Source organism: Xiphophorus couchianus, chromosome 20 (assembly GCF_001444195.1).
Source record: "Xiphophorus couchianus chromosome 20, X_couchianus-1.0, whole genome shotgun sequence".
Classification (NCBI taxonomy): Eukaryota; Metazoa; Chordata; class Actinopteri; order Cyprinodontiformes; family Poeciliidae; genus Xiphophorus; species Xiphophorus couchianus.
Window position 1 is genome coordinate 17,119,550 of NC_040247.1, and position 22,012 is coordinate 17,141,561.

A 22,012-nucleotide genomic window follows, 5' to 3' on the forward strand; every position below is an offset into this window, starting at 1 on the left:
GTGTAGAAAACCTTAACAAGGTTTCTTATTAATATCTCAGTCATGCCTTGTTTGTAGATAGAATAAAAAATAATGTCTGACAACAAATGTAGCAGAAATTGGTTAATTCGTCAATAAAATGTTCAAAAGAAATAGATTAAAAAAACATATGCACTTATAGTAATATAAGTAATATAAGTTAAAAATAATTGAGCTGAATTTTTGAGCTTGAGTGTGACAGCAAAAACATGAAAATCCATTTTCTTTTTTTTTTGTTAAAGGTTTTATAAGGTTTCTCATTAATGCCAAATTATAGTTTACTAAAGCATTTTGCACAAAAATAAAAAAAAAACAAATTATGATAATGTCACTTTTTATATTCTGTACTTGCAAGTAAGCATTCTGAATATGTACTAATATATGTATCATTGCTTATTGTAATCAAATAGCTTAAATATAATCTAAGCTGTATGACACAAAACCTACATGGACCAACATTGATCATGTTTACATGATGTTTGGGGGACGTTTTGGTTTAAATCAAGTGTTTGCAAATTTATCGTGATTTTTCTGTCTTGTTCTGTTCTGACAAATGATCCTGAGGGGCATGTTCTTTGAATTATTGTGATTTGTTGGTTGTTTCAATCATGTTGAATGTTTTAATTAAAAAGAATGGTGCTTCGAAGTGGTTAATGTAATCAGAGTTGCTGTAATGAACAAAGTTTCTACAGAGTAGGCAACAGATTGAACATATCTCACTGTTTAAAAAAAAAAACAACAACAAAGTATCATGTCATTGCTGCTGAGGGATGTAATTGAATTAAAGATATTTTTTTATTTGTATATCACTTTTCTTGCCAGTGGGACTTTGTATCTCCTGTCTGATGGGAGGAGACTGACTGAGTGATGGAGGGGATAAGAAGGTTCCTCTGTGATCCACACAGAGTTCATACTGATTGGACAGTTTGTGATGTATCAATTATTTTACTAGCTTGATTTGTTATGCAGGAGAGTTTTGTTTTCTGTGTGCTAACGATAGAGTTGTACCAAGATGTTATCTGTGAACATACAGTATATCACATCAGACAAAAACACATAAGTAAGCACATATTATATAGCTACACTTAGAAACTTTTGTGAATCGGGTACAAAACTATTGAAGAATACACACACACACACACACACACACATATGCCCGCGCCCACCTACACACATGTACACACACGCCTACACACGCCCACACACACACCGTGCTTTGTGAATTAAAGGCAGCCTTTATTCTTTATCCGTCATCTATTCTTTTCTTACACACTAAAGTTTACAGAACTCTAATGTAAATCATCTGAAATTAAAGTGGTCATAAAGTATAGATACCTCTTTGTCAACAATGAAAAATTAAATTATTCTAAAACTGAAAATATATTTTGAATCCTACATTATTCATTGCAGTTCTTATAATTTTGTCTTATATTTTGAGACTATTTTTATTATTATTATTAAAAAGGAGAGTTAATAAAAAAGTAAATGGTGAATCAATAAAATACAAATGAAAACTTAAAATCTATAATATGTATGTTTGGGTTTTTTTGTACCAACTTTTAAACATCCACTGGATTATGTTTTACACTTTGTCTAAATTTGCATGGATGCTACAATATAAACAAAAATGCTTCAAGGAGTCACATATTTAGTGAATTAAAACAAAAAGTAGGCATAAAAGTTATATCCTGATCAGAATAAGCACTACGCCAGTTTCCCTTTTTAAGGATTGACCTCCACATAGACCAAAAGGATTCCACTCCACAGTTTTTTTGGAAAGTGCATTATCCAACCACACAGTCACTGATCTGGATCATTGTAATCTTATTTTTCATTTGAAGAAACAGAAACTTGAAAACAAACAAAAAAATGTATAATAATAAAATCATCAAAATACCAAAAGACATTAAATGAGGCATTTTGAACTTGTAAACACACAGGGTCAAAAACTGTTTAGAAACTCTGGACTGGCCAAATTTATCAAAGAATACATGGAAATGGGTTTAATCTGTAACACAATACCAGTAAATCTGAAACCTGGAGTCTAATCACACAGGAATCCAATGCATTATGTCATCTAGCTAATATAAGTCTGCTTGGCTGAGTAACCAATGGATAAACACTCCTATTGTCCAAAACCATCAGTGTCTCTACAGGCCGATGAAAATAGGCAGAGGTTGGTCAGACTCCAGCTGAAACGCTGAAGCAAAGCAGCTTTTTGCTGAGTTTATGTGATGTGACTGAATATGGCATTTTTAAAGCTTTAATTTGACTTCCGTAAGTTTTTGTCTCATCACAAAAGCTTGGAAGAAACTTGGATGAATACATTTAAAATTTAATTATGGTTATGGTTAGAAGAGTCTTTGTCTCCTCCATAAAGTGATTTTCCAGAACACGAGTGACATTTTCATGGTCATAGCTGCACATTTCAGTTTTACTTGAATGTCCGGGAAGGGAAGGCAAGTTCGGCTGGATTACTCCATTCACATACAGGGTAACTGAAAGCTATTTAATGGAAAAAAAAAAGAAACACTAAACAGACAAAACAGTCCCTCTGTCTTCCCCCCCCCACACACAAACACGCACCAAATAGATGTAAAACATGTTATCTGCATTAAAAACAAAGCATCTTATAAAAGAAAATGGAAGTTAGACAATCACATAAAGGAAAGAAAAAAATAAATGACAAAATTTTCATCCAGTCTAAGGTCATTTGAAATGATGAAGCTGCACTGAAAGTAGACTAATGCTGGAAGAATTTCGGTTTTCTTACATTGCTGTCGGACTGTAATTCTACATAAACAAAAATAATGTATAGTATTAAATATAATAATAATAATGATGTGTATTTAGTAAAAGACAGCAATTTATTGTATCCATTCACCATTTCCTCTGATAAATGCCAAGCAACGGTACCAGTGGTCAGTGAATGATCCAGGGTTTCTCCCTGAAGGCTAAATAATTGGTTCAGTGTTGCTGCAGGCGTAGTCCTCAGTGCTGACAGCGTGGCAAAGATCATGTAGGTCTGACTATGAAGGAGTTGTGCAGGAATGAGAGTGCTTTCCTTCATGAAAAGTGACTGACATATGAAGAGGTATACATCCTAATGCTTAGTGGTGTTTTTGTGCATTTAGTTTCTTATTTGAACTATTTAGTTTAACATGATGCCTAAAATTCTCAGGTATTTTTACAAAAAGTATTTTAATAACTGCTTCATATAAGTATTAATGAGAAACAGAATTAAAAAAAAATGTTTTTACAGATAACTGTTAATGCTAATTCTCACTCAAACACTTTACTTTTGGTCTATTTCTATGTTTTATAAATATACTTTCTGGTAAATGTATTCACCATACGAAAATATGCTCACCTCACAAACAGAAGTATGGAAACATTGAACTACAGTCTGATCAAACAACAATGATGACAAGATTTTACAGGTGATTCATAGTTTTTCACAGTCATTTAAGTGGTACTCATGAAGGACACTGAGGATTAAAAAGCCACTTTAAATCCAACTCATGCATTGAAAACAACTGACTCCATAAATCAAACAGAGAAAGTCTAAGTGCCTTGTTAAGGATACATGATCAATGAAAGTGGAGTCAGTAAGGCCAACACAAGCTAAAAAGTGTCAGTAAGCAGTTGAACCACATCGGCTCTTTTTCTCCCTCACAGCTAATTGGTGAAATCAAAGAACCAATGCAGGGATTTCACAGTCAAGGTCAGCATTTTATCTGATGGCTCAGTACTTACAAAGCAATAAACTTAATTTGGCCGTTCTGCAAAGTCCACTTAAGCTTATCTTAAAAGTCTCATTACTTTTTATAGAAATAATTGAATGTCTTTCAGTGCTGTACGTGACTGAAGAAAAAAGATATTTTAGACTGAAACATCAGGAGCTAATGAGTTGTAAGCATGGCTCAACCCTGATGACATGATGCTGAACGTTTTGACCCAAATGGAGAACTACACTTAGACCCAGAATAAAGAAGTGGGAGTTTATTTAGAGATTGGTAGATATTAAGAGGAGCTTCTGGGTCCAGGCTTGTGATGTCTGAAGAGGACAGATTAGAGTCAGGAAGCAGATGAATGGATGAAAGTTTTAACTAATTAAGTCGGAGAGCTTAGTTTCCAGGATAGGTCTCTGGAGAAGAGGAGGGTGGAGAATCCTGACAATTACTGGTTAAGCAAGGTGTGAGATGAAGATGATTTAGGAGATGGCATTAGAGAGCAAGCAGGCAGGTAGTTGTTTTTAGATAATAGAGCAGCACTGGAGGACCAAACACATGTGAGGATGACTTCATCAGAAGATCTTGACGAATGGAATCAGAGATGACTGATTAAAGCAATGACTTTAATAACCGAGGACACAGTGAACTCAGACAGTGAGCAAGAATCAGTTTGGCAAAAATAACCATGTACTTCACTGACTAAAAAAATACTTAAGAAAATCTCTTGGCTTGACCTCACCAGTAAGAATGACCATCAGGTCTCCCAGCTGCTCCTTAATGGTGGCTCAGGGGATATGAGTTTGGCACTGGCGAGGAAGGGGTTTTGCAGCTGTAAACAAACTTTGCTTAGTGAAAAACAGTCAAAGATGTCTGTATAGATCATTTAGACTTCTCATATTGTCTAACCCCATTTGTGAATGAGACCCCAAAATGTTTGGAAGTCTCCCACTTCGGTCAGCAGCTCAGTCATAAACCATGGCTGAGGTTTGGCTGAAAAAGTTGGTTTATTTAAATTTGCTAGAGCATTTTCCAGCTTAAGAGCGAAACTGATTTAATGATTTTTCCAGGTTCAGAAAGGGGAACTTGAGATGACTCCTAAAGGCGTGCAAGCGTAGAATATGTTTGTTTTTGATGGTCAGCTTGGAACTTGTTTCATTACATGCTTAATACTTCTATTTCATTATAATGTCGTCCAGGTTCAGCTATCTCTTTAACAAATCAAACGAGAGTGTGAATGCTGTCACAACATGGCCAACAATCAAAGTCAGTGGCTCTGGAATACAAAATTTCCATCCTCTGATATTTAGACTGGGCTCAGAAATTACATCCTTTCTGTTTTTTCCCCCCAACAGAACCAATAAAGTTTTACTGTTAGAGCCTAATGATGAATAGCTCATATAACAATCCCTCATAAAAAAGAAAAGGATATTATCAAGGTAAAATGGGTAAAAAGAAGTCATGGTTCTTCATTATGACTAGTAAAACTAAGCAAAAAAAAAAAAATCAGTAATGATAGCAGATTCTTAACTAGCAATCAAATAACCTCAAACTCCCTCGCAGGGAAAATTTCACATTACTAATCATCCAAAACTCATGTTATGCTATGTTGATGCATAACACTCTATGGTGAGTCAGTTGTCAAATCAACCACAGTGATGCCAACATTAAAATAGGTAAATTTATAGAATAGGCAGCGTGAATTGTACTTTCAGAGTCCAATAACTGAACTGTTGATCTCATGTTAAAACCTTGCATTATGACAGTAAGAAAAGCTCTTCTCCAAATACTTTACGTACCCAGGTGCTGCATTTGGGTGCAGCACCTGGGTACAGGTTTTACAAAACATGTTAATTGTTTAACATGTTTATCAAGAATTTGTTTTTCTTCAGTGGAGAAACTGAAAATTAAAGAAAAGGGCAAGTCATATCCGATACGTTATAAGAAACGAAACAAGAAAAACAATAACGTTTATGTATTACAGGAACAAATGGTCAGGTAACACGCATCAACGTGTAAGCAGAATAATATAAGATATTGAATAATATGTTACCACGGAGCCCGTTCCGAAATACAAAAACGTGTAAATTATAAAACTGAATTTGATAATTCTCAACTGGGTGTGTGGCGTTTTTCTGTGAATATGAGATGCCCCACTGGCCGTGAATACAGCACCAGTGGCGGAAGTCGTTTATTGACGTCAGTTTGCGTCTCTTAGGGCGGGAGCTGGTCGAACGAGTAGCTTTGAGAAGAGCTAACTTTCTTAAATCTTTCCCGAGAGCTGTACAACTTCTCCCAGAGACATGGCCCAGCACATTGAAGATGATTTACCGCTCAGCCTTGCGTGTTTAAAAGTAAGTCATGGCGATGTCTGTGCTGAAATATTCATGTTTTGATGTCAAAACTAGCCCCATTAGCTGTGTACCCTCTCAGAACGTTAAGTTTATTAAGCAATTCGATGAAGAAAAAAACAAAAACAATCACAAAAGCATTTCCGCTCAGATGTTTGGTTCTATAAGTAACCAATCAGTAATAATTGATATTTTGTTAGCCTATATTCATAACGACAGCGCGTTAATGTTGACATAAATCACAGTTCATGTATTTACTTTAAATCTAACGTCTGTCAACGTTCATTTAGGAAACAGCATAAAACCTAACGCTGACGCGACTGACCAGTTATCAAGAGAATACTAACAATCGATGTTTTTCAATTTAGGTTATTTCACAACCAACGCCGATTAAACAAACAAATTCTACAATTTGAGTGAATTCAGATCCACCCGATTCATTCCAATATTATTATTATTATAAGATTCAGAACCATTTCCATATAGTTCAGTTCTATCCCAGTTTTTACATAATAGTCAAACCATGATTTAAAAACGTGATTTTTATGGCAATTCCCACCCATTAAAAACACTGGAATTACAGAAAAAACACAAGAGCATGTGAGCCTAATAACATTTTTGTAGAGGTTTTGTTTCATTTGTGAAACTCTGATGCCAAGTACTGCTGAAATTTTATATTTTAGTCTCAAACAGGTCAATGTTAAATTTAACAATTTTAAATATTGTTATATGAGCCAAAACTCAGCTGGCCGATTGTCAGTCTAAGGATAAAGATATTTTATTCAGTTGTGGGACTGTAAGTAAATTGCTATTTGACAGAAATTAGATTTTTTTAATTTGGTGCACTTGATGAGCTGATGGGGTTAAGAAGGCTGTCTTAAGGATTTCAGCCACCTTGCAATGTGTAACTCTAAAATGCTTATTTTTTTTGCAAGTATGTTTTCAAAATAACATAATTTAATTACATTTTCAGAGTTTTTAGTGTAAAAAAGTTTGGGATGGTCATTGAACCTATAAATAAAGAAATAGGGTTTGGGGCTTTAATTTATGACTGTTTTCCATCAGCCACATTTATCAAAACCTTTTTGTTTGCACTCTGAATTTTAATTGATAAAAAGTGGAGGTTTTCCTATGATGAGTTATGTATCTAGCAGCTTTTGATAAATGAGGTGCAGTAGGCTTGGTCTTGTTGGAGATTTCTTCCAGTTGAAAGGCAGTGCCTCCTCCTCACTGGTGTCTCTGTACCTGATGCTGAATTGCTGCATTGTCAGTGGCTTAATGCAATCAAGTTGACCCTCTTACAGATAACATTTAATCAATTTGCACCGTATAATAAAACAAATCAGATTTTACTGGACAATAACTAGGATTTTGTTGGACAGCATTTGGTTGGATCTGAATGCAATTACATAAATGGATTTAATAAAATCAGTTGGATTGATTTGTAACTCAAATTTGGACCAGTGTTTATGTTGTCTAACTGGACATGAATTGGATGTGTTTTCCAGGTGAAGGGGTTTGAGTTGAGATGACATCTCTTGTAATTTTACGCTATATAAATAAAGCTAAGTTATGATTTTTAATCCGTCAATTATTTGAATTAATTCTCTTCTGTTTTAAAATATCCATTACTGACTTCAAGTTATGCCAGAAGGGGATGTTTTGATTTCATACAGCTGTTTTTGTGTGAACTGAAACAGTTTTAATTTTTAAGTAAATATTAGTGATTTATTATACATTAAATTAGCCATCAAGTCAAGTAATTTCTTTTAGACATTTACATAAAGATGTATCAATCCATCTGGTAGTGACAGAAAGGGCCCCACACAGTCCGAATATTTTTCTCTCCATTACGTTTATTGAAACTAAAATCTTCCACCTTTTTCAGTCTTTAAACACATCAGCAAATCAAAATTGGCCTGAGAGCTTGAAGCAGGTTTGACTTTTCAAGGGTATTTTTTATAGGCATGATCGTTTATATGCAGCAGCAGCAGCAATTGGCAAACACCTGGTGGAACTGCGCGTCTGCTTATGTTAAAAAACAAAGTATTTCTCAGTCCAACCCTCTTCAGAACAGTTATAAACAGCATAATGGAGAAACGTTGTTGTGATGACATGTCAGAAAGAGTATGAGCTTCTTAAGCAAACTGAGGCCAATTTTAAAACATCAAATTGTGAAATCAAATTTCTTCCAAGTTGTGTTTGATTTATATAGGATATAACAACTGAAAGTAGCGTAGTTACTTGATTGCGTTATGCAACGACTCTATGTGCCTGAAAAATGCATAACCTTATTAACCCCATTAATCCTTTGTATTGCACAATGTTTTAGTAATTAATTCACAACTCTGATGTTTTTGTCCACAGACGGTTGATACCCTGCTACGTTGTCCAATTTGCTTTGATTTTCTCAACATTACAATGATGACTAAGTGCTCCCACAATTGTAAGTCTTACACCGAACCTGAAAAATGTCAATATGGTGCAACTTGAAACATTCTTAATAGCATTTTAATTGGATTCTTGGGCTTTTTTTTGGAGCACTGGCATAGAGAAGTACATTGGAAGGGAGTAGACTTACATTGTACTTTTAATTTCTCTTTCTGACAATAAGTCAAATCAGTCACTTCTGGTTTATCTTTGTTAATTTAGTGTTGCCCTCAAAACACTGGCATTCATAGTCAAAATGTTTATAAAGCCCTAATATAAACAACCTTTAAGTCCAGTTTCATAATTTTGAACATAAAGCAACCTTTTATTTGACTGTATTTGTATAGTGGGGAAAAAGTTACATAAAACATCACCGGTGACACACTTGTCGGCAGTCCTGCTGTACCGCTCGCCTTTTGCAGTTACCATTCAGTCTTCTGCTATAACTTTGGAGCAAACAAAGATGGGGCTCATTCACCATTCCTCTATGCTCCACCTCCCAGCAGTTCCTGCTCATACTGTTACTCGAATGCTTGTGGGGATGTTTGTGACAGTTCTCACTAATATGTGTACAGCCGGCTGTCTCTGTTGGGTATGAACAAAAAAGTCTGTGAGTCCTCAAGTTCTCTACGGGAAGATTTGGGGGCACACAGGCTTTGTTCAATGGGAAAACGTGAGGGCACAGATTACTTACAAAGTGGTTGTCATAGAGACAGTTTGTCACTAATTTGGTTGTTTGCTCACAGTCAGTGTTCAGTCAGAAGACCCATTTATGCTCAAGCTTTCACTTCTTGCCTGATGATATGGAACTTTGATAGAATATTTACTCATTACTGTCTTTTCCAAGGATGCCATCTATTTTGTGAAGTGCACCAGTTCCTGCTGCCACAAAATACAGTGATGGCATGATGCTATGAAGTACCTGCATGTTATTGTTTATATCCGGACATTTTGCACATGCGCACAATGCATTTATTTTTAGACTGTTTGCACATTTGTACCTGGTACGCTTAAGTGTTTTGGGTACTGCATAAGTTGTATTTAAAAACACTTTTTCAAGTGCTTAATGAATAGCTCTACATTGAATAAAAGTAATTTTAGAGTCATTGAATCAGCTCATTAAGTAAATTGAGCTTAATTTGCTGTTTGTTTTTGTTTCAAAAGTTAAATATTTTTCTGAAAATACAGGCTTGTTTTTAGTTTGTCAGTGTTAAGCTTAGTGTGTCTTCAGAATTTTCTTGCTATACATCAAATTTAACAAGTGCACAAACCTCCACAGAGGCTGAAAGGGGGGGGGACTTTTTATCTGAATGACTCACAGCACTATAATTAGGCTTAAAGCACCAAATGCTGAAGGGAGACACGTCACTGTCTGTCATAGAGATGCTCCCATTTTCTAGTATCTTGTCTGACAAAGGAGAGACAAAACCAGAGTTGGAAAAGCACAACAGGAAAGGATGGTTGTTGTCTGGGAAAAACAGACAGGTGACCAGATCTTTATTGTCCAAATCAGAAAGTCCTTTCTGCAACAACTTCACCTTAACTTTTCTCAGCTACTATGCTGAAATGTTTGAGTCTGTGTGTTGCTGTGCTACAAAAAAAGAAGGCCGAACAAAAAAAGGAAAAAACAAGAAATGAGTGGGGAGATGTGTTCAAATCAAAATACCGTGAATCTCAATAAATTATTTTAATTATTTAACTTATTGATGGAAAGTCCAAAAAGGTTAGAATTTGCTATTGGTGTACATGTATAAGTTAGTTTACAATAAGAATGCATCAAATCACCAGTCCATTTCAGATTGCAGGGTAATAATGTTACAGCAGTATGATCTGCATCCGTACAGTCTGGATAAGTATCAGATCAAAATAAAAAAAAAATATATATATATATAATTTTTCTTTTACCCAGATTAATTGAAACAAAACCTGGATCTATTTGCTTTTAGAATAAGTACAAGTCTGTTTGTTTTTTCATTTTCCAGTTTGCTCTTTGTGCATCAGAAAATTTTTGTCCTACAAGCTGCTTTGTCCAGTTTGCAACTCGGTAAGTATCGACATGAATTATACATTTTGTCATTTATGTGCATCACAATAAATTAAAATATATTTGAATACTTCATTTAATTCATTAATTTGATTCAAGAAGTGAAACTCAATAATAGATTTATTCGACAGTCATGTATTTCAACCACTTCTTTCTCTTAATCTTGTGGGTGATTTCTGGTTTGTTCAATCAACAGTCTTTGAGACCCGTTGAATGAAGGGTAAGCCACAAAACGTGAATGCTAATGAAGTGCACTGTTCAGAGTGCTGCATGCAGACATATTAATGGAAAGTTGAACTGAGGGAAAAAGTGGTAGGAAAAAATGCACAAGCATGAGGAATAACTGCAGCCTTGAGAAGATTGTGATGCAAAGCTTGTTCAAAAAAAAATGTGAAGAAGATTCACAACGTGGAAACAGCGCTTCAGGAGCCACGAGATGAATGTAAATTTGCATTTCATTTGGAATCAAGGTCTCAGAGGTGGAAGGTAGGCTAGAGAGACCCTGAATCGTCGTTGTTTGAGGTTCAGCGTGTAGCTTCCACAGTGATCATAATAAGCATCAAAATGATGGAAAAGAAAAAAGGACTTGACGTATATCACTGTGTGTGTAATGAATCTATACGAGTTTCACTTTTTTAATTTAAATTAAAGAAATAAATGCAACTTTTAAGTTCTAATTTTCTCTGAGTGAAATGTCAAAATTGTAACTCCAGTAAGTGTTTTTAATGCTGTATTTTTCATCTCTCTTTTAGCAAATGACAGAACAGGACTTACAAAACAACCGCCTGTTAGATGACTTGGTCGTTAACTTTCAAGCTGCAAGGTTAGGAACCGTTTGTGTCAAATATGAAGTGAACTGTTACGTCTAGAGAAAATGAAGCTTTCTTTCCAACGAAAACTGCAGGGTTGCACACAGCATCGTCCGAGTAAATTATTCTTTCCTGTTTTTTTAAAGCTTTTTCTCTGACAGAGCTTGCGCAGTTAGGGAGCAAGGATCAAAACAATGCAAATTGTTTCAGCCAGACATGGCTTAGTTTTTATTTCTGGAGAGATTTAACCGGTGGGTTAGCTCAGCTTAGGGGACACTCACCCACTGCATGGAAGGAGAAAACAATGCAGCAAAGCTAAGCTTATTCAACTAGATCTACATTGAGCACATAGACAGGAATTTGCAAATATTGTATATGTATATTTTTGCTTTAAAATTCCCCTCTCATCAGTTCTTGTCATTCAAAAAGTTTGTGGAGTTGGTGTGTGTCAAGAGTCACTTCTTTAGAGGGAGACTAGCAGAAATACCAGTAGCAGAGCAGGAAATCAGGCTGACTTTACTGTGAACATGAATGCGTTGCCTCAATATATCGTCTATTTGTTTTTAATGCTTTCAATACCTGGGAGGAAAAATGATTGCCATGGTGATTTCATGGAATTACAGTTATTGATGGGATGTCTTGGTGTATCCCCAAGGTACCAGCACTTTAGGAAATAAAAGCTGTTATTGGTTTCTTGTAATCTTTCTAATTTGTTTGTAAATCCATTGGGATTTATTCCCCTCAGCTGAGGTCATGTTGTCATGTTCTGTGTAATATACTTTTACACACACACTTGAGAGTTTTGTAGATTTTTTTTTATTACATCAGGGTATAAATACTGGTAGCAGTGTCCGAGCTGGGTTACAGGAAGCTTTGCAGAAAAGTTTAGTTTTTCCCAAGTGACGTGTAGACAGTGTAGGAAAAAAAAATAGCCTGAGACCAGATCGTCTTGTTATAGTTGACACCTGCCTCATGGGTGCAGCTTTCCACTTGCTTTCATTCACTGCCTGTCATGGACAAACTGATAAATGCTGGCCTGGTTACATGCAGTGTGACACTGTGAACAGAAAAGTAAAGTTATTTCCAGTAACATAAGAAAAATAAGCTGCTCATTTAGGCCTCAGGCCTGATGTTATTCCTTAGGTTTAAGATCACAAATTAATTTTACTAGAAATAAAACAAATTAATTGTCTTATTTTGACTCAATAAGCTCACAAATGAGCTCTTCTCTCTTGGGGAGGGGGATTCTCATACTGGTCTTTGAAACTGTGTCTTTAATATTGTCTTCATTGTTTTGGCTGACAGCATGCTTGAGTGCTATTATCTGTCAATAAGCTGCAATATTTGTCTCCTCCATCAATCATGTCACACCATTGACGCGATGAAGGGTTTCACCGCCAATAGCAGAACCTCTGATCTTCATCGCTGTTATGAATAAGTGGGTTACGTTGCAGTTCTGTGCTCCAGAGTTTAATTTCCTGTTGTCCGGCTCTGGGCATCTGTGAGGGGAAATTTCTTGTAAGTGGCCCAGTCGTAATAAAGTGCTGTTTTTATGTAGACATAGTTCTAGATCCATATTAGAATATGATGTGGTTTCACACCCTGTAACCAAGAGAGCTTTTCTTTATTTCATTCTTCTAATTCTTATGTTTGAGGAAAAGAGACAAAAGACAAAACTGAAAATAACGTAATGGCACCAAAATATTCAAAACTTAAAAAAAAGGAAAAATGTTCATCCTTCCTTCCTTCCTGGATTTTGGTGGGGTTTGTGGATACCTGCTGTGGTCATCGGGCAAGCGATTGGCTACACCCTGGACATCATAAAAACAATAAATAAATTAAAAAGAAAACAAATCTCTCCACTGGTACAGCATGATTAATTAAAACAGAGTTATTATGTGTATTATTTTAGTCAAAAGTTTAAATTTAAAAAAATTTACAGAAAGATCTCGAAAAGTAATAACTCCAAGTGGGAAAGTTGGCAGGTTTCTCAGCTATTCAGAGCTCAATATCCACCATGTGAACCTGGCATGTCTTTTGTAAGATGATCTAAGGGATACTGTATACAAAGTTGAATTTTGGGCATTCCCAACTGTTATCTTGAAGTTTCAAATTATTAAAATGTATCATATTAAATAACCACAGCACACACGCCCGATCTTATCTAACCTTGCAAGCTAAGCAAAGTCTGACTGTTTTTTAATGCTTGAACATTAGAGCATGTTGGAATGCCAGGTGCTGAAAGCTCACAGGGATTGGGGCCACACTGCCCTTTCTATAGGTTCTAGTTTTTGCCTGCAGTTGAAACGGATCAGTGTAGAACATGTTTTAAGATAATTATTTCAAACACCTGTTTAGTAGAGTTGTATATGTTCAGGGATCGGCCTCTCAGTGTGAAAATACTGCTTTAAGTAGTTTTTGGATGAAAACCATCATTTACTGCCATTAAAGCAGAAGCCGAACAGTCAGTGGTTACCACAGTAGTTCATTAATATATAGCTACAGCTACCACTGATCATACAGTCTCTTCTTAACTGGTTTTGAACATTGCTGGTAAATGTGTTTAATTTCCACCAAACATATTTGTACTAATTGAGGCACTTTTAAAATGTATTTAAGCCTACTCTCTACACACTTACCAGAGGACTAGAGCAGACAGTCTGCCAAATTGCTCAGAAATTGCCACTTTTTATCAGAATTGTGCAAGTTTCTGTTCACTAAAAGATGAAGTTTCCTCAAATGCACTTTATAAATTATATTTTTCTGAAATGTTCATGATGCACTTGTAATTCACGACAATTATTCCGCACTACACTCTCAAAAGAATCAGTTTGGTTGCGAGTGAAAAACTTAAATGTTCAGTCATTGCTGTCAAGGGAAAACTTGATTCATGTCCGTTTTACTTTTGATTTCTGCCCCTATTAGGACAGTTGTATAATTTAACAACAGGTTACAGACACTGCAGATACTTCTCATCTTCATATCAGAAACAATGAGTGCTCTCCTTTCTCCTGCTCACTAATGAATTATGGATGTAGTCATATTTTATCAGGAACGAAACGAGTCAAGGCTGATCTAAACATAGATTACATTTTTAATAAGTTCACAACATATTTAATATAATTTTTTCAACAAGAACTCCACAAATATGGATTATCTGGTCTCTACCACAGTCATATTAATAAAGAAAGAAAACATACTACCTTGTTAAAAATTCCAAAAGGTTGTAAAATGTATTCATTTGTCTTCACAGTAGCAAAATAATGTAACTGAAATTGTTTATTAAAAAATAATTTGATTACCTTTTTGTTGTAGTTTGAAATCCAATTTAGATAAAAAAGTTCAGTAAATAAACTTTAGTGAAGTTTAGTAAAAATTTTATACTTCTGCTAGATTTTGATTTAAAATGATTTTTATTCCAATAGGAGTTTTTACTGATAGGAGATGAGACGCTTAAATATAAAGCTAAAAACGGTATCAATTTTGAAGACAGTAAATTGTTTGTTTTTTATTTTTACATTTTTAAAATTGGATTGTAGTTGTTTATGCTGTTCCTCTATAAAAACGACACATCATCAATAACATTGTTATTGGCCTTTAAGTGTCATTGAGACTGTAGTCTAACAAACTGATATTTTCTGACACTACGAAGGAACGGCCTTTGGTATTTGAGCACTAAGAACCATTAAGACTCCTGAAGTGCCGAGAAACTGAGTAAATACAATGCTGCATTGCTTTTAAGTGGTTTAAATTTTCTGCGGTTAAAAATACAATCGATAACAGTGAATTCATCATTAGATGTACTGCAGGAGGTATGATAGGAATTTATAAGATTAACAACTCATCACTCATTTTGATTTGGGTTTCTTTTGTGACTGTGTTGTAAACTCTACCTGTCTGAGTGTATGAAGTGTTAAGGATGAATGCTACCAGGAAGAGTGTCATGGGAGGAGCCTGTTCCCCTCATCACACTGGTCGTGTGTGTGTTTGTGTATCTGGTAACACACATGCATGAGCATGAACCTGCTCTAATGGAAACAGTAAGCACCAAGGAGTTTTAGATATGGAAAGCAGAACATCACACACCTCATTGAGTTCGTTTTATTGCCAAGCGATGGCCCCGCTGCAGTTTGTTTGCTTTCCACTTTTCCAAGACGGTGGCCAAAGTGTCTCCTTTTTTAGCTCTGTAGACGAGCCATAGAATAACAGAGCTCCAGCAGATTTCCTTAGAGTGCTCTCTCAAATGTCACAAGCAGGCACTGGTGGATATAGGTTCTTTTAGATGTGCTCAATATGCTTAATGGGGATTCTCAGTTTGTTTCCCTGCATGAACTATACATATGTATATATATCTATATATTTATATTTAATTTTTATTTGCTTTGCTTTTGTTATTTTTTTTCCAGGAAGCAGTTGTTAAAAGTTAACTTTGAATCTCCTCCAATATCGCCAAAGACTCCAGCTTCCTCTGTCAAATGCAAAACTTCCAGGGAGAACAGCCAGAGGTCCGGCAGTTCCATTTTAACTCACTTTTTCCAAAAGAAGCCTAGAACACCTCCCGGTAAAGAAACTCATCAGGATGTTCATCGGGGAGAAGTGCAGAGAACACCAAGCCGTAGAGCAAAGGGCTCTGACCTACATTCTGGAAAAGCTCAAATGTCAGCGGTTGTGAAGGAAGAACCGGTGGATGTGGAGGAACCGTCTATCAAGGTCCTGATGTCCCTGAAACAGCAGGTCACGCCTTGTCTGACTCCTGGGTTTGAGATGGCACATTCGTCATCGCCATCAAAAGATGTAAAGCCTGGAATCAAAGGTGCAGCCATTTTAGCTTTGTGCTACTAGGAGCATGTTACCCTTTTTAGCTGCTTTTTTGCTCCCTTTCATATCATTTTCTGCCTCTCTAGCCACTGCATGAAATGAGGAAAAAACAAGGAATGGAAAGGCACATTTAGAGCTGCAATACAGCAACACATAATGATCCCATGCATAGCCCTGAGTATGAGAGAGGGGGTACAGATCTTTAAACTTCCAGGAAATAAGATGATTATACTTTATTCATATATATTTTTTAAAGATGTACTGATCAGGCTTTTTCTGGTCAACACCAGTTTCCTGTGGATTGTATTTTCTCTTTTGTTTCTAAACATAAGGCATACAAGAGAAAATGTGCAGCAGTCTTTTTAATATAGAACATAGTTTTAAATATTATAGAACATTTGAGTTTTAAAATTATTTGCATTTATCCATCAAAGCACAATTAAAAACAGTGCATCAAGACATACTGTGTTGGTAGATGTTTTTTTTACTAAAAATGCAGCAAGCTCTCAGTCTTATTTTGTTTGATGCAGAGGGACAGATTTGATCCGGTTTGACCCGTCCATCACTAATCAGTCAATCAGAGGGAGACAAGATTGTCCAATCCTGGTCTTTGACTGATTTGATGATTTCTTTTAAACAATTTTTCAGGTTCGAACAGTTCTACTTCAGATAATTTCACCAACATATCTAAAACTGGTTTTCTTGCCACATTGATCTGATGTTAGCTTTGCTTTTTAAGCTTTGCAGTGATGAGTCAAATTTAACATGATCATAAATAGTCCTGAACAATTTTAGAAATGCAGGCATGACATGAAAAGATAATGACCATTCAAAGGTACCAATATAATATTGGTAAATAGTTTGAATTCACAGACCAAGACATAGAAACTTACCAAATATTGCATTCATCTCATCTGCATGAGCGCAGTTCAGTGGGTGTTGTGCAGCTCTAAATATAAATGTTTATTTCTGCTGTGTTTCAGAAATTTCAGTCAAGCTAATTGTAGTTTTATTCTTTTAACTTTAGATGTGATGTATGAATTTTTATGAGTTATGAATTTTTAAGTGGTTGTATGCTTTTACTAAGTGATAAATATAATGTCTTGTAATTAAGGAGACATCTTATTTACTGTTCCTCTGTAAGTATTGCTGTTCTTATGGCTTGTAGTTAATTATTAGAATCATTAATCATGGTTCTCTGGTGGTTATGATAAGTAATTTCACATATTAACCCTTTTGAATGAGTACGGTCAGCAATGCAGTTTGCTGTGACAACATAAAAGGCTGGGACCGAGTTAAGATTCATTATGTATGCTCTGCAGTCAAATTAAGCTTGGCAGTAAAGAATCTAAAATGATTAATTAGTGTTGAGTGTCGATTAAGATGCTAACAAAGCCTTCAGCCTATCCTTTTTTATTATTATTTTGTTTTCCAGTTGAGTGTCCTGTGTGCTCTGTTAGTGTGGCACAGCACTTTATCAACAAACATCTGGACACGTGTCTTTCCAGCGGGGAAAAGAAGGAAAGCCTAAGAAGGTAAAGGAGTCAAGTTATTATACTTTAATAATTTTATAAACTCACTGGAAGCAAAATGGATGACAACTCCTTTTTGACTGGTGGTGTCCTCTGCTGTTCTCAGCACACTCTGTTGTGCTTTCCGGCTCTGACTAGTGCAATTCCAGTAGCCCACTGTGATGCAGATGCAGCCCGCTGACAGGCTGCATCTGTAGAAGTTTCCTCATGTTGCTAAAATAGTTATTGATAATTATAAAAAAAAGTTACCTTACACATTTATTTACCTTTATTTTGAATTTGATGCAAATTCCTAAGCAAAAATATAGATGGAAACGGCAGAATTATTTGTTTAACATTCATAAAAAATGACTAATCAAATTCTGTAGAAACAATATACTTTTTAATAAAAGTAAGTCTAAGATTAATTGATTTTAGGACCTATTTTTGAACAACACTGCTTTATTTCTGTATTTACTTGAATTTGATACAAGTTGGATAATAAAACAACAAACAACATAAAGCTAAGGTTACCTGATAAAAACTTGCTGTGTGCTTTAATGTGCTGAATCATGTTGTGTTTTCTGCCTTATTAGTGACATTAATAAGGCACTAATAAGGCAGTTGAAATATGGAATAAAATAACAGCTGCATTGGCCTCAATTGTAATGTGTTCTTATTGATTTTAAACCAGTGGTTACTAATGTCACGTGTCTGAGTTTGGCAACAAATTAGTCAAAACTTCTAGGCTCTCATTTTCATTCTTGCTGGAATTCTGCTTTAAGTCTCTTCTGTCCCTTTAGTGTTTGTCTTTGTACTGGGTGATGTTGGGGTAAATGATTATCTTATATTTGCAAATTGTCTGTGCCTGTAAAACGCATTTAATGTCACAGACCTCATCTTGGCTGCAGGCTGCATCAATATGCAGTGTGTGACTTTATTAAAGTGATTGATCTTTTTTAAAGCTGCCCTTGAAACCGTTTTGATTGTTGATTTGTAAAGCATCAATGTGCTTTGGTAAGTGAAGCAGTGTAGCCACTGCTTTATCATAATTAGGGGAAGGTGTCTTATTTATCTATAATCATTCCACAATATAAGTTTAATATATGTGGTGTATTTGATTAACCTTGCATTTTCATTGTTATTCTAATATCAGTAATTAACTTGACCATCCTAGAAAGAACCACATAACGTTTTATTCCTGTGCATAAACTGTCCATTTGTCTCCTTCAGCTCTCAAGGCACGACTGTGCGTCCGATGGCAAAGCTAGTGTACAATCTCCTTTCAGTGCAGGATCTGAAGAGGAGGTTGAAGGACTGCCATCTGTCAATGCAAGGTTCTCGGGACCAGCTGATCAAAAGACACAAAGAGTTTGTCTACTTGTACAACTCGCAGTGCGACTCCCTAAAGCCTAGATCAGGTGAGACAGCCTCGTCTTTGTAAATGCATCTGAAACCAGATAATTACAAGTACTGTTCTTTCGTTATGATGCCATCTATTTTGTGACGTTCATCACTCCCTCCTGCAACAAAGCTACATAGCATAATGCTGCCTCCCCTGTACTTCACAACTGGGAAGGTCTACTCATGCTGGCAACTTTCCCCCTTTGTTCTCCAAATATTCAATGGTCATTATGGCCAAACACTGCAGTGTTGGTTTCATTAGACCACAGGAAATGTCTCCAAATAATAAGATCTTTGTCCTTAACTACAAACTGTAATTTGGCCTTTTTTTCTGCTGCTGTTATGCTTTTGGAGTAATAACTTCTTCCTCACTGAGTTTCCTTCCAGCCCCTGTCAGTACAGGTCTTATTTCACTGGGGATAATTACACTCCAGGCTCAGCCTGCATCTTCACGGGGTCTTTTACTTTTATCCCCTAATGAACAGTTTGTTGACTCCACTTTCATATTTTATCTATATTTGTATATAATTGTTTGAACAGATCAACCTGGCACTATCAGGAATTTATGGAATACTTGTATAAAAGGGCACAATTTTCAAAGACATGGGAATGCACTTAAAGAATATTGTTTAAAAACGATGAGAACATTTTCTCCAGAGTCATTAATTGTTAAATTGATTGTTTTACTTTTGTGTATGTCTTATGTTTCAGTCATGAGCACCATTTTGTTTTTGTTTCTCTCCAATAAGTACTGAATAAAAATTAACTACAACACGCAAGTTTGATGTATCAAGCATTTCCTTGAGAGCTGAGTGGCTGAGCCTGGAGTGTAATTATCCACAGTGAAATAAGACCTGTACCGACAGGGGCTGAAAGGGAACTCAGTGAGGAAGAATTCATTCTGTGAAGGTGGTTATCAGCTCTGTAGGTCAACCTGAACTCACTTTGTATATATGTGGGGGGGGGGTTCTCGCAAAAAATGTGCAAATAGAATCAGATGACTAACCACAGTAAGGCAGGATGAGTGTAATTAAAAAAAGAGAAACAGTGATTGACTATATTAATGTGGTTATGAATATCAATTAAATTATTAGACCATGAAAGCTCCTACCATTTGCAAGAATTCCAGTTGTTATGAAATCTTTTTGCATTAATTAACTTACAAAGATAAAAAGGATTCACTACAGTAGGTTGATATTGTAAATGTCATTTTCTGCTGTCCAGACGTGGTGTGTAGCAGTTTGAGGGTACTATGGTATGCATTGTGATCAGACATTCTTCTCAGAGGATGAGATCATTTCAGAGGTAGTAATTTTTAATTCAGGGATGCAGTTGACATTAATTTATAGCCTTCTTCTAACAGGAGCATCCTAGAGTAATTTGTCTCTAAGCTCAGTATCAATTCTTCTACGATGTCTCTAAAACGTTTTCTGCTCACAGTTGGACATAAGGATGTTGCCTGTTGAGGAGGAGAAAAAGATGAGACGCCAGTCATGCCCTGCCTTCTTGTTTGCATTTTTATTTTCTCAGAGCATTGATTGGTTGAGAGACAGTGCATTCTTGGTTTTGAACTCAAATCTAGAAACTCAACCTTCTCCAGGGGTTAGGTATAAAAGTGGTATGCATGCCACACCTTTCAGATGCTTATTAACAGAAAAACCTTCTCTTGCTACTTCAGATTTTTTTTTTTATCTCTGCGAGTCTATTTAATAAAATTCCTTTGAAATATTGTGAAGTTTGTTGTTGTAACAAAATGGAATACGAATTATTTTGCAAGGCACTGCTCCCACTGGTTGTTTCTTTTGTTTGCACTGTAACATCATTGATAACCCTTGCATTTTATAATACTGGTGATTCAAAGATTTCTTTCTATGCTGTCAACAGTTGAAGAGCTTGCTAGAGAGGTGGAGGCCAATGAGAAGATGAGAAGTCAGATGCACGAGAAGACTAAACCTGTAAGTATTTATTGACCAAAGACAGCTGAAGATATATTATTCATTTTGATGGTTCTCATACTTTTTTTCATAAGAGTTGCTAATCCTAGCTGTAAAGATAATTGAGTATTTTTATGACTGAAGAAAAACATGGCATTTTAGTTACAAATTCAGAATTTGTGAAACATTTATTTGTTCCAATTTCAGAAAAGAAAACTTTTTATACCATAGAAGTTATAATTAAAAGTTTACTGTTACTGACAGTTTAACAAAGACTTTGCCTGCCATTTTGTTTTCATAAACGTTCCTTTCATCTTATTGATTTGCAGGTCATGGTTTTCACAAAGAATCAGTCTGAGGAAGAGATTGAGGAGATGCATTCAAATTATAGTAAGTGCTGTTTCTTTCTCTCTGTTGTGATGTCTTTTACTAGTTTTACATCCAAGTAGTTTCTTTTAAACTGAAGATTTTAAATACTGCTACACCTACTTATATAAGCCTATTGCGTCCTTTTCTATTACCAGCTGTGGAGTTTACCCTCCACTTCAATCTCACAGGAGGCTGTGAGCTATGAATGTGGATGGTATAATAGTAACCTGCAGGCTGTTGTGTGCCACAGTTCCTGATAAGCATGTCTTTCTGAGATATTTAGTGTTTATTAATTTCGGTTCCCTAAAGCCCATCTGTGAGAGTGAGCTGCCAGCAGCGACGTAAATCAGCCAGTTTTGTCTTCAAACACCATGAGGAACACTGCAGCCTTTAGGTAATTCTATAAAGACAAAGTGAATCAAGAAATGGTGAAGAATACACAGGTGGCTGTGAGAACGTCTTGAGGGTTGTGGAGCTGCGGTTTTCTTTGTTAAAATGTCAATGCAGGTTTTACATTCTCAGTCAGTCTCATTCAAAAAGTTTGGAAACAGTGTGAACCAGATTTTCATCAATCAGTGGTTTTGTGCCAAATT

At 35.7% G+C, this 22,012-nt stretch overlaps 1 protein-coding gene across 2 annotated transcripts in view; it reads left to right on the forward strand.

Moving 5' to 3' along the window:
• The first annotated feature begins 5,932 nt into the window (after window positions 1–5,932).
• Window positions 5,933–22,012, forward strand: part of rad18 (RAD18 E3 ubiquitin protein ligase) — a 29,169-nt gene continuing 13,089 nt past the window's right edge. For both annotated transcript variants that reach the window (XM_028003312.1, XM_028003313.1), the window contains exons 1-9: window positions 5,933–6,103; window positions 8,468–8,546; window positions 10,513–10,574; window positions 11,327–11,397; window positions 15,790–16,196; window positions 17,637–17,736; window positions 18,946–19,133; window positions 21,001–21,071; window positions 21,380–21,440. In XM_028003312.1, coding sequence (XP_027859113.1) covers window positions 6,053–6,103; window positions 8,468–8,546; window positions 10,513–10,574; window positions 11,327–11,397; window positions 15,790–16,196; window positions 17,637–17,736; window positions 18,946–19,133; window positions 21,001–21,071; window positions 21,380–21,440 — 1,090 coding nt within the window. In that variant the 5' untranslated portion in view covers window positions 5,933–6,052. The remainder of the gene's footprint in view (window positions 6,104–8,467; window positions 8,547–10,512; window positions 10,575–11,326; window positions 11,398–15,789; window positions 16,197–17,636; window positions 17,737–18,945; window positions 19,134–21,000; window positions 21,072–21,379; window positions 21,441–22,012) is intronic.